The sequence below is a fragment of the Rhineura floridana genome, chromosome 13 (genome assembly GCF_030035675.1).
Source record: "Rhineura floridana isolate rRhiFlo1 chromosome 13, rRhiFlo1.hap2, whole genome shotgun sequence".
Classification (NCBI taxonomy): Eukaryota; Metazoa; Chordata; class Lepidosauria; order Squamata; family Rhineuridae; genus Rhineura; species Rhineura floridana.
Window position 1 is genome coordinate 28901050 of NC_084492.1, and position 16011 is coordinate 28917060.

The 16011-nt window shown below is 39.5% G+C and overlaps 2 protein-coding genes across 5 annotated transcripts in view; both read left to right on the forward strand.

Moving 5' to 3' along the window:
- Window positions 1-1342: 1342 nt before the first annotated feature.
- Window positions 1343-13333, forward strand: CNEP1R1 (CTD nuclear envelope phosphatase 1 regulatory subunit 1). 3 transcript variants are annotated; one of them, XR_009758810.1, is made up of 6 exons: window positions 1343-1752; window positions 3517-3588; window positions 7146-7219; window positions 8396-8505; window positions 8604-8744; window positions 10208-10280. XR_009758810.1 is itself a non-coding variant. In XM_061593908.1 (6 exons), the coding sequence occupies exons 1-6, from the start codon at window positions 1689-1691 to the stop codon at window positions 11525-11527; spliced, it is 417 nt and encodes a 138-aa protein (XP_061449892.1). In that variant the 5' UTR covers window positions 1355-1688; the 3' UTR covers window positions 11528-13333. The 3 variants fall into 3 exon arrangements, 2 of the variants coding, with proteins under 2 accessions (XP_061449892.1, XP_061449893.1); XM_061593908.1 differs by lacking the exon at window positions 8604-8744 and adding an exon at window positions 11486-13333 and having other exon boundaries at window positions 1355-1752; window positions 10241-10295; XM_061593909.1 differs by lacking the exon at window positions 8604-8744 and adding an exon at window positions 11486-13333 and having other exon boundaries at window positions 1360-1713; window positions 10241-10295.
- Window positions 13334-15239: 1906 nt separating this feature from the next.
- Window positions 15240-16011, forward strand: part of HEATR3 (HEAT repeat containing 3) — a 34078-nt gene continuing 33306 nt past the window's right edge. For both annotated transcript variants that reach the window (XM_061594054.1, XM_061594055.1), the window contains exon 1: window positions 15240-15463. The gene's annotated coding sequence lies outside the window, so the exon portion shown is untranslated. The remainder of the gene's footprint in view (window positions 15464-16011) is intronic.

The following is a 16011-nucleotide window of genomic DNA, read 5'->3' on the forward strand; positions in this document are numbered from 1 at the left end:
CTACCTTCTTGCCCATCTGCTCCCACAGGTGATACATGCCCTGGTCTTCTCCCGCTTAGACTACTGTAATGTGCTCTACGTGGGGCTACCCTTGAAAATGGTCCGGAAATTACAACTGATACAGAATGCGGCGGCACGTTTGATTAAGAACAGCTGTCGCCGTGATCATATCACTCCGGTGTTAATAGATCTACACTGGCTGCCAGTTGTTTTCCGGGCCCAATTCAAGGTGTTGGTGTTGACCTTTAAAGCCCTATACGGTTTCGGCCCAGTTTATCTGAAGGAGCACCTCCAGCATCACCAATTATGCCGCCTAACAAGATCAGCCACACAAGACCTTCTCTCGGTCCCACCAGTTAAGACGGTGAGGCTGGTGCGGACCAGAGAGAGGGCATTTTCCATTGTGTCCCCCACCCTCTGGAACTCCCTTCCTTTTGACCTCTGCCATGCCCCTTCCTTGATAGGTTTCCGCTGAGCCTTAAAGACCTGGCTGTTCAGGCAGGCCTAAGGGACATCTGGGGTGGGTTAATTTTTTTTTTTAATATGGTAATATTAATTATTGTTGCGGTCCTCATTGGCTTTTAGTGTATTTTATTGTATTTTACTGTGAAGTTGTACGTCGCCTAGAGTGGCCATTAATTCGGCCAGATAGGCGACTCACAAATAAAATTTTATTATTATTATTATTATTATTATTATTATTATTATTATTATACTACAGTACATATTTGTGTGGGATTGATTGTCAAAACTTGCAACATGTAAGAACCTTCCCCTTTCACCACTATTCATTCATATCTCACCATATAAACAAAAGCACAAGTAAGGAAGATTTGGGAACACCTTCTCCAAAACAGTTAATGGTTCATCCAAAAGGATATGTTCACAACATTGAAAGGTGGTCTCTCTTTGTGTGCTGTGATTGTGGTCAAGGTCTTATTTTGTGGGCAAGGCTGTTTATATCTTGTTACTCAATCCTATGAGGTAAGACCAACTGAATTCAATGTGGCTTATTCCCAAGTAAGTGTGCATTTTGTATACTGGTTGGTTTTTTTAACGTTATGAAATAAACAATGATGCTAAATAATCCACAGCGTAAAGAAAACCAAACAGTGTACCTCCTGCTGTCTTTTACAGAAGTAGAGCTGGCCAGTCATCATTAACAACACCTTATAGATGTTCCTGTGCTACTTTGTCAAAACCACCCTGGAAATATTTATATTGAGGGGCAAATATATATGTCTAATTCATCTTTCATCAATCAGTTAATTAACTGTCAGTTCAGCTTCTGCAAAGAAATAAAACATGCGGGTTTCTTTCCAACAGGGTTTTCAAATTCTTGGAGCGTTCCTAAGGGACTAGAGATGATAGATGATCACCACAAAGATACGCAACATACGCATGCGCATCCGTCTTTGCCCTTTCCCTTAACCGGTCTTCTTCGACTTCTTACCCGTAAGAGAGCCTGCCCAATGAAGATGAGGTTTGTTTAATAGCCGGGTGCTGGGGAGGGAAATCTGTCCAATAGGAAGAGGAGATGCTTTTATTGACGTGAAGGAAGTTCGGGATCGTACGTAACTGCATGGAGAGGAGGAGGAGGAAGAGGAAGAAAACCATAGACTTTGGTTGGAGCTGTGGTTGTGAACGGTGACAGGACTGCAGGTTCTTTTTATTCTTTCTTCCTCGCAATGAACTCGTTGGAACAGGCGGAAGGTAATTGGGGGTCTTCTCGAGGCTGCGGGCGTTATCAAGGTACCAGTCTCTCTCCACGGAAAGGACCTTTTGTCGTACCATATTCTCCTTTTTTTCCCCTCAGTATCCCCAAACGAGTTTCTTATAGTATCAGCCAGCGTGGAGAGGAGGGGAATCGGCCGGGGTAGCAAGAATCTGGACCTTCCAAACTGGGTCTTTGATTTTATTATTTAAATAAACTTTGCTTCATCCTCTTCTGCAGGGTTGACAACTTTCCAGCTGGCCCCTGTGGCTGTGCTTTAACAGCAGCTTGGTCCTCAAGATGAGTAGCACTGTGACAGCTCTTGCAGAAAAAATAACAAGAGTCTTGTGGCACTTTCAAAACTAACAAATATTGGTACAGTGTAAGCTCTCGTGAAGCGGGTTCTAGTCTGTGGAACCTTATTGCCAGAATAAAATTAAAGCCTTTTAAAGTGCCATACCCATTGTATATCATTCAGGTGCTGTCTCTATTAACTTTCAGTGCTTATTGACGACCTTCCTTTCCAACAGGCCTTTTAATTGGAGGTTTTTATCCCAGTTTGTATTGGTATTGGACTTGAAATGGTTTTTTAAATGTTTTTTTATTGGTATGTTGCTTTGGGATGTTTCATGGGAAATGCTTCATAAATGAAATGTAATAAAAATGGATAAGTGCTACAAGACTTCCTGTTTACACAAAACTAAGTATGTGGCAGTGTTTATCTTCAAAGCGTTTTAACTGATTTTTAAAATATTTATTTATTATTTGATTTGTATCCTGCCCTTCCAGCAGAGCCCAGGTTGACAAACAAAAGCCCTAAAAATACTTTAAAACATCATAAAAACAAACTTTAAAATACATTAAAACAAAACATTTTTAAAAACATATTTTAAAAAGCTTTTAAGACATCTTAAAAAAAGGTTAAAAACATTGTTTTTTTAAAAAAGATTTAAAAACATATTAAAAAGCAATTTTTGCAAATCAGGTTGTTGTTAAAGGCACAAGAGCAGATCTGTATAGTTTTTGAGGCAGTCAGTAACCCTGCACCTCTGTCAAAAAGCACAAAATTACTGAAGATGGGGTTTAGGGGATATTTTACAGATTTTGTGCTGTGACTTTATTTTAGACCAGTTACTAGTACTGTTTATTGTTATATGGGAAATTATGCTGAAAGATGTCTTGAAAGACACTTATAAATATCTGCAAAACATGGGTGGCAGGGGCAGGTAATCTTTGTCTCTCAAGTACTGAATTTCCTTTTACAGCTGCATGCTGGTGGCAGGTGGAACTAAAGGCAAAAGTGTTGTGGATTAAGTAATCTGGAATAAAGACTTCCCTGTTTCAGATTTTCCCTATGGCTATCCCAGATTAGAATTATCAATTGTATGCAGGTCCGCTCAGAAAGGAACCCCACTGGGTATGGTGAAGTTATTAGCATACAGAGGTTTGTTTTTAGTGCAACACACACAGCTACTGTGCTAGAAAGCAAGATACCGCCACTTCTAGAGGTTTTGAATATGAAGAGAGATGAGGTAGAACATTTGTGGAAGACCACTAGACAGCAATGCTGTTAGCTATCTTTTCATTTCCATACAAATAAAATTATGATGGTTTGCACCTGTTTTATTGTAAATGAAGCTCAGTACTGTAGTTTAAAGTATATCTCAAACAGTCTAACAACACAACCCTATAATTATGTACACAGAAGTAGGTCCCATTTTGTTCAGCAGGATTTGCTCCCAGTAAGTGTGTATAGGATTGCAGCCTAAGTTTAATTACATTGTTGTTATTCTGTCTTTCAGATCTCAAGGCTTTTGAAAGAAGGCTTACTGAATATATAGCTTGTTTACAGCCAGCTACTGGACGCTGGAGAAGTAAGTCAGGCTCACTAAGAGCAAAAGGAATTTTCCTATAAATGCCTAGATCAAATTGTTTGTTGTTATGTGCCTTCAAGTCGACTACAACTTATGGCGACCCTATGAATCAGTGACCTCCAAGAGCATCTGTTGTGAACCACCCTGTTCAGATCTTGTAAGTTCAGGTCTGTGGCTTCCTTTATGGAATCAAGATCAAATTGTACCTATATACTTATTAAGGATGAATTTCTTAAGGTACACTGTACAGTTAACATTTTGGCAACTTTTACAGTATATGCATGATGGAATATTTTATATTGGAATATAAAATACGGAATAACACTGAGTCTTATCTATCGGCCTATCAATATATTTTGGAAAGTTGTTTGTTCACTGTGCATTTGAATACCTCTTAAGATATCATAACCAAATTTGGGACTTCCGGGAAGGGTGACTTAGCCTGTGCCTGCTTTTGAGACGGGCTCCTGCCTCAAAAGAAGCTTATTCAGATATATCAGTCAGTTTTTTCTTTTTTTTTTGACTGATTAAACTTCTCCCGGGTAGGGAGAAACGAAGAGATTAACCTCAAAGCCTATTTTTGTTGGGACGACCAGATCTCATTAATTTATGGGACGAGGTCCAGCCGACGAAGGTGGGACGGATTTTTAACAGCAAGCTCTATCTGATAAAGCGAACGTTCACCTTATCTTCTAAGAGAGAACGCACTAACAGGCAAGCACCCTTCTTTCTATATTTTTCTTTTACTTGACTTAAATTGTTGCTGTTTAAAAGAGATTTGCCAGATTGATCAGTTTTTGACATCTCACTGGGGAGCCATAACTTCTCTCTGCTACGCACTAATTAATAGCTTATCTCTGTTTTTGTTGCAAAAAGCTGTCCTGGATTTGCATTCTAAAGATATACACAGAAGAGGGATTTCTATTCCAGATTTTTATTTTGAAAAATATTATACTGTTTTGAGACTACTCTCTTTTTGGTCTATTTTATTTTGACGAATCTGTTTCTTGACGATTGCCATTAATTGTTTCGATCCTGGGAACTGCATTTTGTTTACTTAACTATTGGAGAGATAAGGCTGTCTGCTCTGTTTATACTGTGATGTCATCAAGTTTGGAGTATTAACCCAATTGTTGCTGAAATAAGAAGTGGTTTTCCTATATTTTTCTTTTAAAATGGCAATTAAGAAAGTGGCTGAAAATCTGGAAATAACTATGTTTCAGAAAATAATGGATGAGATTGAGATAATGAAAATTGAATTGAGTAAAATGAAGCAGGAGATTAAAGATATAAGGGTCCCTGTGAGAGAGGTGACCCTGGAAGGGGTCCCTGTGAGAGAGGAGACCCCGGAGATTGGAACAGGGGTCCCTGTGAGAGAGGCGACCCTGGAGACTGGAATAGGGGTCCCTGTGAGAGAGGAGATCCCGGAGATTGGAACCAACGTGGAACAGGAACAAGATTTGGAGTCTATGGACTTTAGAAATAAAATCTATTGTTTGGAACTCAATGTTATCTCTGAAGAAATGAATGAAGATTCTAGAGATAAAGTTATCAATGGCATGGATAATCTTCTGGACTGGAATGATGTGATGGAGCCCAATATAGAGAAAATCTATGGAATTATCTGCAGCCATGTGACAATGGAAAAACTTTTAAGAGATGACCCAGTGTATTTTGAAAAAAAGAACAGAGATATGATTTTACAGCAGTATTTCAGCAACCTATTCAGAATGGATGGCAAGAAAATATTTGGGATAGAGGTAATCCCCATCAGACTCTTACTATATGACTATGGCTTTGACAGCAAGATTATTATGGAATACTGATAATGGAAGATTGGATATTGAAATTACTGGACTTAACAAGACTACTGAAGATGGAAGATGGAAAATGGAACTAATAGAGATAATAGAACAATGGCTACTGAAATTATTGAACCTAACAGATTCTGATGTGATGGATTAATTGAAATGTTTATTTTGACTATGGTTATGACAATAAGATTATCATAATTAGTAATGAGATGGATTAATCGATATGCTTATCTGGAAAAAAAAATTGATAGATATATTTCTTAAAGAATTGAAACCTCTCTTTGACTTTTTGTGGAAAGAACAAAGTAATGTTTATGAGATTTGATGATTAAGTAAGATAACTACTGGAGGAAAGTGATTTTATAATATGACTTAAGAGACAGGATTGTTATATATTATAGACTTATAACTGATTTGATCTTTGACAAATGGGAAGTCAATATTTTACTCTTTATTTTTTATTTTTGTTTTTTTTTTCTTTTTTTCTTTTTGTTTAACTATTTTTGATTTTGTTTTTTGTCTTTGAATGTTTTATGATTTTGTCTTGTATGTTTTATGAAAATCTGAATAAAAATTATTGAAAAAAAAAAAAAAGATATCATAACCAAATTTTACATGATAGTTCCTGAGATCAAGGAGCAGGTTTTCATCTGATTTTTTTAGAATTCTTGAGCAATGCAGGGTATAAGGCTTCTAGTTAATCTATACAGCTGTGTTACTTCTAGAGAAACGTTGCTTGCATGAAAGGGGGCAATCTGTGTGAGGGCATAACTTCTGAAGTGGAGAGCCTACTGCTTCCACAGGTAGAAGCAGCACTCCACAGCAGATGTTATATCCCAACCCAGCAGGGGTGGGCCTTAATGCACATCTGTGTTGCCTCTTTCACTGCTTGCACCCTTCACACAAATGCCTCAAGAGGCATATGCTAGGCCTGTATGTTTCCGAGCTTGATTCAAAGTGCTGGTTTTAACCTATAAAGCCTTACATGGCTTGGGACCACAATACCTGATGGAACGCCTCTCCCGACACGAACCCACCCGTACACCATGCTCAACATCAAAGGCCCTCCTCCAGGTGCCTACTCCGAGGGAAGCTGGGAGGCTGGCAACAAGGGAGAGGGCCTTCTCAGTGGTGGCCCCCAAATTATGGAATGATGCTTCTGATGAGGTGTGCCTGGTGCCAACATTGTTATATTTTCGGTGCCAGGTCAAGACTTTCCTCTTCTCCCAGGCATTTTAGCATGTGTTTTTAAATTGCTTTTTAAAAATGTGTTTTTAAATTTGTGTATTTGTTTTTAATTGTTGTAAACTGCCCAGAGAGCTTTGGCTATGGGGTGGTATACAAATGCAATAAATAAATAAATAAATGAAAGAGAGGTTACTTCTGCTCTGAATACCCATGTGTAGGAGAAGCATTTTTGAACTTGGAAATTTGCAACACATATAAATAAAAGTTTATTAGCTTAGCCTAATAAGAAATAGCTCTTCATTTTTATCTGCTTGTTGGGAATGGCAGAGATCAATCTATCGATGGCTGTTCTTGTGCAAATGCTTTTAAAATAATGGGAGACGTACATGAAGGGCTGCTTGATGAATTGCAGGGCCAGGTGTTTTTGGTGGAACGTAAAGAACCTAACCTTCTCCGGTTATTATGTTTTTTTGCAAGTAACTAAAATATTTTCCAGAAGTTATCCCCTGACCATTGTGTAAATATATTGCTTCTAACATTTTCCTTTTCCTTCAGTAATTCTTATAGTGGTATCAGTCTGTACAGCAACTGGTGCCTGGAACTGGCTAATAGATCCTGAAACACAGAAGGTGGGTAGTACTTTTCTCAAATGTCTGTTACATTTCTATTTCATTTATCTGAACTTGTGGCATAGATTCATGCATAATGTTAAGTGTGTGTTACCAGGCTTTGTAGACTTCTGGAAAGTTCCTGTGGATATCCTTTCACTGAACATAGACATTGTGATTAGTGCAGCGTGGTACTTCTGGCCTGGAATTAGAGCCTCAGTGAGGACTGGAACAATGTTTGTGTTACAGCTAGGGATCTAGTATCTGTGATTGCAATCATGATTTTTTGCTAGTAGCTAGAGTGTTCTTAATATTATGTCTAATTGCCTGTCGTTTTAGGGTATTGCTAGCCCTCATGGATTCATAGAAAAACTTCAAATCAATCAGGTGGACTATTTTTGTATAGTAGGGAGCAGGGACCTTTACATCATAAGAACTTAAGAAGAGTCCTGTCGGATCACACCAAAGGCCCATTTAGTCCAACATCCTGTTTTCACAGTGGCCAACCAGATGCCTATGGGAAATCTGCAAATTCACATTGCCTTTCTCTATTGCCCACTCCTTATTTTTGAGGCTGTCATGCAGGGGTAGCCAATGTGGTGCTCTCCAGATGTTGTTGGATCTCATCATCCCTGGCAATTGGTCATATTGGCTGGGGCTGATGGGAGTTGTAGTCCAACAACATGTAGAGAGCACCAAGTTGTCTCCCCCTCTGTGTTTCATGAAGTTCTTGTGATGCTTTTTCTTTTCTGTAAATAAAAGATACTAAATGTAAACAAAACAGCAAACAAAACTAAAGCATGCAGAATTCAAGTTATGAGTGTGCAGAATCCCAGTTTTATGACTATTTATATAAATGAATTTGGAGAAATCATTCTGCCTGCATGTGTGATAATCTGTGCAAGAAGTAGAACAGAATCTGGATCTTTTCCAATTTTTCAAACATTTTAGAAGTAGAATTTCCTAGTAACAGGTATACGAATGAATAGACTTGCACCTTTTTCCTGTCTCTGCTGTACAATGTGATTTTTAAAAAATCAAAACTAACTTCTGAAGCATACTTGCGAACAGATGTGTTAGAGGTCACCAGTGGTGATCCTTTAATTGAGCATTCTGGTCTAAAGAAAGATACAAATGTTTTAATTTTATTTATTTTATGATCATCTCATTAAAACAATGTATTTGGTTTTCTCCTAGGTATCTTTCTTCACATCTCTATGGAATCATCCATTCTTTACAGTTAGCTGCATTACTCTGATAGGTTTATTTTTTGCTGGAATACATAAAAGAGTGGTGGCGCCCTCAATGTATCCTTTTTGAAGTGTTTTCCTAGATGGGGGGGGTGGAAGCCCACATGCATATCATATGGTAGCTGACATTTACTTAACCATGATCATACTGGCAGTAGCATCAGCTGAGGAAGCTTTCAACTCTTGCTCTGTTCTCTGGGAACAGAGTGAAAGCACAGAGGGAATACGAGCAAACACTCTTCTTTAAAGAAGAGTATGGAGCTAAGCTTCTGTTCTTTCGGTGTGGTGAAATGGCAGTAAGTTCATCTTCATCTTCTCCTGGGATGGTGCTCTCCACCACAAAGTGTGTGACCCTACAGCCACTCTGCAAAGCAACTCTGTGCCAATTAGTTCCAGCTTACAGCTGGAGTGCAGTCGGGAAGACCTTATTAGGATAGCTACCAAATTTTGCCAACTATGACTCTCTTGAGGAGAAAACATGCATTCCTAACCTTCCTTTCCTCCATCTCTGAGGCCGAGGGAAGGAAAACCCAGGAGGACTTCTGTGGGAAGCCAGTAAAGAAGTCATGTTTAAGCCTACTCTGTGCCATGGCTGGAGGTCTAGGGTGCTACAGTATTTTGAAAAATATCTCTCTTATCTCACATATCATTTGTATTATTGATTGTATTATTGATTGATTTTTCTTTCCTGCCCTTCATCCGGAAGGAGCCCAGGGCAGCAAATGCACCAGTGAAACAATTTCACTGCAGCAACAACAAACGCATCCTAAAAACATCCTAAAACCAGCTACAGTTTCATCCAGTGATTTCCAGGTTGCCAGAAATGCCCCCCTTCAGTAATCAAACAGGAATGTTTTCAAATTCCTCCTAAAAGTCAATAATGATAGGTACTAGGGAGGGCATTCTGCAAATGGGGAGCCACCACTGAAAAGGCCATTATTGGTCACCACCAACTGTGATGCTGTTTCCCTTCCTACAGTGACTTAAGTTGGGTTTAAAGTAATTGATTTTACTGATTTCCCCCCCCGTCTACATATAGTGATACAGCACAAAAGGAATCGGCAGTTTGATGCTCTTGGGGAGTGTGTCATTCCCCCCCCCGCAATTGCCAAACAAGGCAAGAGAGATGGTTGTAAACAAGCTTTGCTGATAGTCAACTTTAGGGATGATGAAGTCCCCTGATCCACCACCTTCCAACCCAGAGTGACTTCCCTTTAAAATGTGCTACTGACCAATAACCTGGAGCATCCAGAGTAATGGGGACAAATTTCTTCAGGAATTCCAACAGAAGTACCTGTATCAGTCACCTTGATAATGGACACAGGTATATATTGGTTCAGTTCACACATCACATTAAACCTTAGTTTAAAACTATGGTTTAATGTGAACTAGTAGTGTGCTGGTAGATGCTGCTTAAAAGTTCCTGCAATGCTTCTGCTGCACCCATGGGTGAGACAGAGTTTGGCTTGTTGTATTGTCTGAAGCTGGGCTTATGGTTTCCCACAAACCAACCACTGCCAGTAAGCCAAGAACAAACTTTGGTTCTTGCTTGTGATTTGGAGAGAAACAAACTACAAGCCTGAGTTTGGATGACACAAGCCAGACTTTGGCTTGTTTAATCTGTGGCATGGCAGTGGCATGAGCCATAAAGCAATGCTGCATCATGCTCATTCATGTTAAACCTGTTTGTTTTAAATTATTATTTAATTACTGTGACGTACAAACCAGACCACTGAGTCTTTGCTTTTTCTGATTGTAGAGTTTGGTATGTTTCTTGACATATTCTGTTCAGCATAGCAGCGCGATGTCGAACAGTCTTGGCAGAATACAACATGTCTTGTGATGATGTAAGTGGCTTTGGTTTGCCTCTCTGTGTCTCCTCCTCTAACAAACTTTCAATACACATTGTCTCATAGCCTCTGTTGCCTTCAAGATTTTTCCTGGCAGTTTACCTTTTGTACTCTTGGTTTCTTCCTCTCATCTGTTGGATTGGGCTTTGGATGGCCATTCTGCATAGGACTAAGGTGGGAGTGGGGAACCTTTGGCCTTCTGGATGCTGCTGAACTGCAACTCCCATCAGCCCTAGCAAATGTAGCCAATGATCAGGCAGGCCCTCCGTTAGCATGTGCGGGGCCCGGGGCAAAAGCAAAGTTGGGGGCCCCCCACATTTGCTCCGGGTCACGGTCTTGGCTGAGTCGCCACTGTAGGTGCGCAGGCACCAGTCCTGGAACTGTCAGGCCACCTCGCTGTCCCCGGGGCGGCTACCGCTTGCTGACTGCAGTAGGAGTGGCGGCAGCAGCTTTGGCTTCGGCATGGTGGGTGGGCGGGCAGGCAAGCGAGCCCCTGTCCCAGGTGGAAAGAGAGCGAGCGAGTGCTGTGCCCTGCCTGGTGAAGGCGAGCAGGCAGGGAAGGAGGAGCCGGCTGGTGAGTAGATTACCAAGCGCGGGGGCACCCCGCAGCGCGGTGCCTAGGGCAACTGCCCCGCTTCCCAATGCCTAGGGGCGGCTCTGTGACCAGGAATGATGGGAGTTGTAGTTCAGCAACATCTGGAGGGCCAAAGGTTCCCCTCTTGAGTGGCCCTATTACCAGTCATGAAGTCCTTACATTTATTATTTAGAAATTGAAGAGCAAGCAGGGTGAATATGATGCTAACTCTGGTCTGTAAGTTAAATCTGAATGGCTAGTCCCCAATTTTAGCATGCATAAATAAACTTCTATAAATTCTATAGGCTCATATACAAGGGGACTGGGAATCTAGGAAAGTAGTTCCCATATTTACAAAAAAGAGAGATTAATTCTACTAATTACTGGCTGATTCGCCTTACAAAACATTGTGGATAAGTTGTGCCCAGTTTCTACTCATTAAACTAGACCAGCCTTTGCCAACTGGGTGCTCTCCAGATGTTTTGGACTACAACTCCCATCAGCTCCAGTAAGCCTGGCCATGCTGACTTTATAGAAGGACCTAGATGACTGAGAAGTAATCCCGATACAGCAGGAGTTGCTGTAAAGTAAAAGTGATTTCTTTCTTCCCTAGACTGGAAAGCTAATATTGAAACCCCGGCTTCATGTCCAGTAACCTACCATCTTCCTTCAGCTCTACCTGCTGTTGTGGAAACATAAGAAAAGACCTTTCTTCAAGATAGTGAGGTCAAATAGGACTGTGGTGTCGAGCTGTGTACAAAGTGTCTTAACGGTTGATGGCAGAAGCATGAAAACATCTGGTTTATTTATTCAGAATCTCCATGTGTTTTCTTGTATGTTCTGTGCTTTGTTTCTTCCCTTACAGCAGGGATACAGAAGCAGTAGCCTTCCAGATGTTGTTGGACTCCGACTCCCATCAGCCCCAGCAAACATGGCCAATGGTAAGGGATTATGGGAGTTGTAATACTACAACATTTGGAGGGACACAGGTTCCCCAACTCTGCCTTGCAGTATTACTCCTTTGGGGTTTCATCACAGACAAAATGGATCCTCTATGCAGAAAATGAGAGTCACTTAATTTTATAATGTGCAAATCACTGTAAATAGAAAATGGAGCCAGTATTTGAAAATATATTTAAATATGCCATTCACATAGCTTTTTACCAGTACATTCATTCATCATGGCTATTTCCCTCCCCACCCAGAATCTACTTAAAAAAAAAATCCTTATCGCAGATCTTTTTGTGCATGTTAATTTTATTTTTGTTACATAAGATACTGTATTTCAGTCCCTTGCATTATCTGTAGCTTGACTATTTCCAGGAAATTCTGTTAGGTTTTTAATATTTTAAAACCTCTGTATGTTTATGGCATACAGTAATGATGTATTGTATCTGAAATTTACACTGTGATAGTTCTGCCATGAAACTAGTATTGCTTAACTTCAGATTACTTGGTTTAAAAAAGTGCCACAAATGTAACAAAATTTAAGGTGAATTCTGCCTATCCTTTGGGACCCAGTACATAAATCATGCTGCCTGCTAACCTAACCATGATTAGGGAATTGGGAGTATCCTATAGGCCTATATATGCTTTCCTCTCTTGCATGAAACTTCCTGTTTTGGAGTTACCAGCAGTTATTGTTTCCTTTCCACCAGCATTTTTACTAGGCATACTTGGTGCCAAACCAGTTTGCAAACCTGCTTCTAACCATGGCTGTGTGGTTTGACATTAACTATGGCTGAAAAAAATGTCAGCATAATGTATGAATGTATAAACTGCAGTATTTATATTGCAAGAGGTGGGAAGACATCCTGAGGAAGAGGAGGAGTGTGCAAGACTGTGGCACGCTATCCATGATTATGTGAGCAGGCAGCATTGTGTTTAATATAAGTAAATTTATTTCCCTCCCTGCCACCCCCCCCCCCATGGAAACATGGTAATCGGATTTGCCAAATGTATGGTAGCCACTGGGTCAGATTCTCTATCCTTCAGTGAACATGGAACTCAGGTGCGGGAAGGCGACTGAAAGAAATCACTATGTAAAAAGGCAAAATCAGCAATCTGAATCTACCTTTATTATATAAAAGTGTTAAAATTTAAAAAGGCTGTTACGCATAGTATGACTTCATATATTGACAAAGAGCAATTTAATTTAAAAATTTAAATCCTCCTTGTGCCTTTTTTTTACAAAACCTGTATCCAGCTATTTTAAAAAGAATATAAAACTTTAAGAGCACAAAGCAACTGACGGTGTAGGAAATGTCACACTACAAACAAGATCTTGAATGTATGGGAAACCAAAACTACATTGGTGTCAATGTTTAATTTTCATTTGATTGCTGCAATAATATCCTGTGCTCTTGAAGTCTTCTACATATCTCTTGCTCCACCTCTGTTTTTAAAGTGCTGTAAATTTTTGTAGGAAATGTGTATAAAAATAAACATTTTATTTATAATATGTTTGCTGGCATTTGTGCTTAAAATTGCAAGTACATAAATGTTGCATGTGAATTCTCAGACTTCGGCATTTATAAAGCTTTTCGATGTCAACTTTTGAAAATTCTGTTTAAAAACAAAAGCTTGCTTCAAATATACAGATATTCGCATCTACAGAACAGGGAGGCAAAATCTTGCAGCACTTTAATTCCTGCAAAATTTCATTCAAGCTCCAGAATCATCGTGAGAATCTCGGGCAGTCTGGGGCAACTTGGGGATAGCCCTCTTAATTAGACAGAACTTTTAACTAAATAGTCGTATGGATTTTCTCACTGACAGCATTCAATCATATCTTGGCTCAATAAAAACAAGCCTTTTGGCTGTAAATTCTGGCTGCATGAGTAAGTGAATGAACAAATCAGAAAGGCTTCTATTAACCATAGTTTCATTGTTCAGACAAAATGGAAAACTATGGCTAACAGTTTCAGAACAAGCCAAGATATTAATCCATAGTTTGAAGCAGGGCTGTGGAGTCGGTACACCAAACCTTTGACTCCAACTCTTCTATTTTTCTACTGTCCAACTCCGACTTCTTCATAAATGGCAAATGTATATTAACTAGTAATAACACATTTACTGTAGTAAAATGGTAGCACAAGGTATTTCATCACTACCACGTGAATCCAGAGCTTGGAAAAGTTACTTTTTTGAACTACAACTCCCATGAGCCCAATCCCTGGGGCTGATGGGAGTTGTAGTTTAAAAAAGTACTTTTCTAAGCTCTGGATTCACGTGGTGGTGATGAAATGCCTTGTGCTACCATTTTACTACAGTTAATTTGTTATTACTAGTTAATATACATTTGCCATTTATGAAGGAGTCGGAATCGGAGTCGGTACATTTCTACCGACTCCAACTCCACCCAAAATTGCTCCTGACTCCGACTCCACAGCCCTCGTTTGAAGTTGTCTTAATATCCTGTTTTGTTCTGAAGCCATTAACTAGCTTTCCAGTTCAGATGAAGTGGTAAGCTATAAATTAACGGAAGACTTTCGGGTTAGTTTGTCATCTTGCATGAAGGGGCTGCATGCATGGCAAGCAAGATTTGGTCATATCAAAGCTTTGTTTTTATTTTATTTAAGAAAATTTATATACTGCTTGATAGTGAAAAACCACTTAAGTGGTTTATAAAAAAACATTAAAAATTAGTATCTTAAGCCAAGATACGATTGTCCATATGGTATTAAAAGACAAATAAGTAATTAATGTAAATAAAATATAGATAAATTAGGAGTTATGGGGTGCTTTCATACTGAAGCAACTGCCGCCCTGGGTTCCTACTAGGAGAAAGGGTGGGATATAAATCTAATAAATAAACTTAAGGAGCGCTTGATGCTTCATATATTCTAAAAACCTTTTAAAATCAAACTTATGGCCCAGGTGAGGATACTGTTAAGACCTGTGCATGTTGCATAAATCACATTTTTCCAGATCACAATAGGTCCTCTTCCTATTCAGTTTTTAAATGTATTGCAGCGTTCTGCATTTGGGTTTGTGTTGCCATGATCTTGATTTTAAAGATCTCTGCAGTCTGGCTTTCCTAACTTGTAAAAACATTAAAGCCAGAGAAATCTAAACCATTACTGCTTTCCACAACCCTCTCATTTTGTTTTCCATCACTTAGAACAGTCAGTATGAATCTAAAGGATCCCCATGGTGTATTTACACAGCAGCTTCTGAAAGCTTGGCAGGAAAAATGTAACATGATTCATTAAGTATGAGATTCATAGCTTTACAGTGTTTTTTTCTTGTTTGAACTTAACACCTGTTCTGGTGATAATCATCTTCATCAGAATCGGGCCCATGAGCTAGTCCGGGCATGTCTAACTTTATGTAACTTGCAAGCGAACACCCCGTTCCCATTTCCAATAACTGAGGCAACCACAGTCTTCTCTAGCCTTCACTGCAGTCGTATATTTTGAGCTGAGACAACTAATGGAAGAGGAGCGATTCCACAGTGGGAACTCTGTGGGGAAAAGATACTCAATCAAGAGAAACTTGAGAGCTTGGGAGATCAGCCCTTCTACATAATGAAACAATTTCCTGAAAATTCCAACTGGTGTTCTAAGGCTGACCGATCACCTCCAATCTGGTACAAAAGACTTCTTGTTTACTATGGGGAGTAGCTTGTATTTAATGTTTGTTTACCATATTGCATAAATAGATATGAAGGCTACAATCCTAGGGTCACCTTCCTGGGAGTAAGTCCCAACGAACTTGCTTCTGAGTAAAATGTGCATAGGACTGTGCCGTAAGAGATGCTTGAGAAAGACATGTGGTTGCATGGGCTTCTAAATCTTTCACAGCATGAACAGAAACTAAGCTAGGAAAATATGCCCATTCTATTATGCGATTGTAGTAAAAGGTGAAATGGACAAATTTTGAATGATAATACAATATTCATAGGGTTGTCTCCATCTAAGGTGGATAACAGAAGTTTATGTAATTTCATACTAGATATCCAATGAAGCTGAATATTGGAGGAATCAGGATGGAGAATAGAAAGGACCTCTTCACACAGAGCATAGTTAAAAACAATGCAATTTGCTCCTACCGGAGACAGTGATGTCCACCAACATAGTTGGCTATAAAAGCGAATTAGCCTTATCCTCCATGAATTTGTCTATAAATGGCTACTAG

What these genes read in the sequence shown, in the direction of transcription:
- CNEP1R1 (XM_061593908.1), top strand. Translation starts at nt 1,689, where the DNA reads ATGAACTCGTTGGAACAGGCGGAAGGTAATTGGGGGTCTTCTCGAGGC. An exon ending in AGGCTGCGGGCGTTATCAAG is followed by an intron (nt 1,753 to 3,516) that starts GTACCAGTCTCT and finishes TCTGTCTTTCAG; the next exon opens with ATCTCAAGGCTTTTGAAAGA. An exon ending in TAGATCCTGAAACACAGAAG is followed by an intron (nt 7,220 to 8,395) that starts GTGGGTAGTACT and finishes GTTTTCTCCTAG; the next exon opens with GTATCTTTCTTCACATCTCT.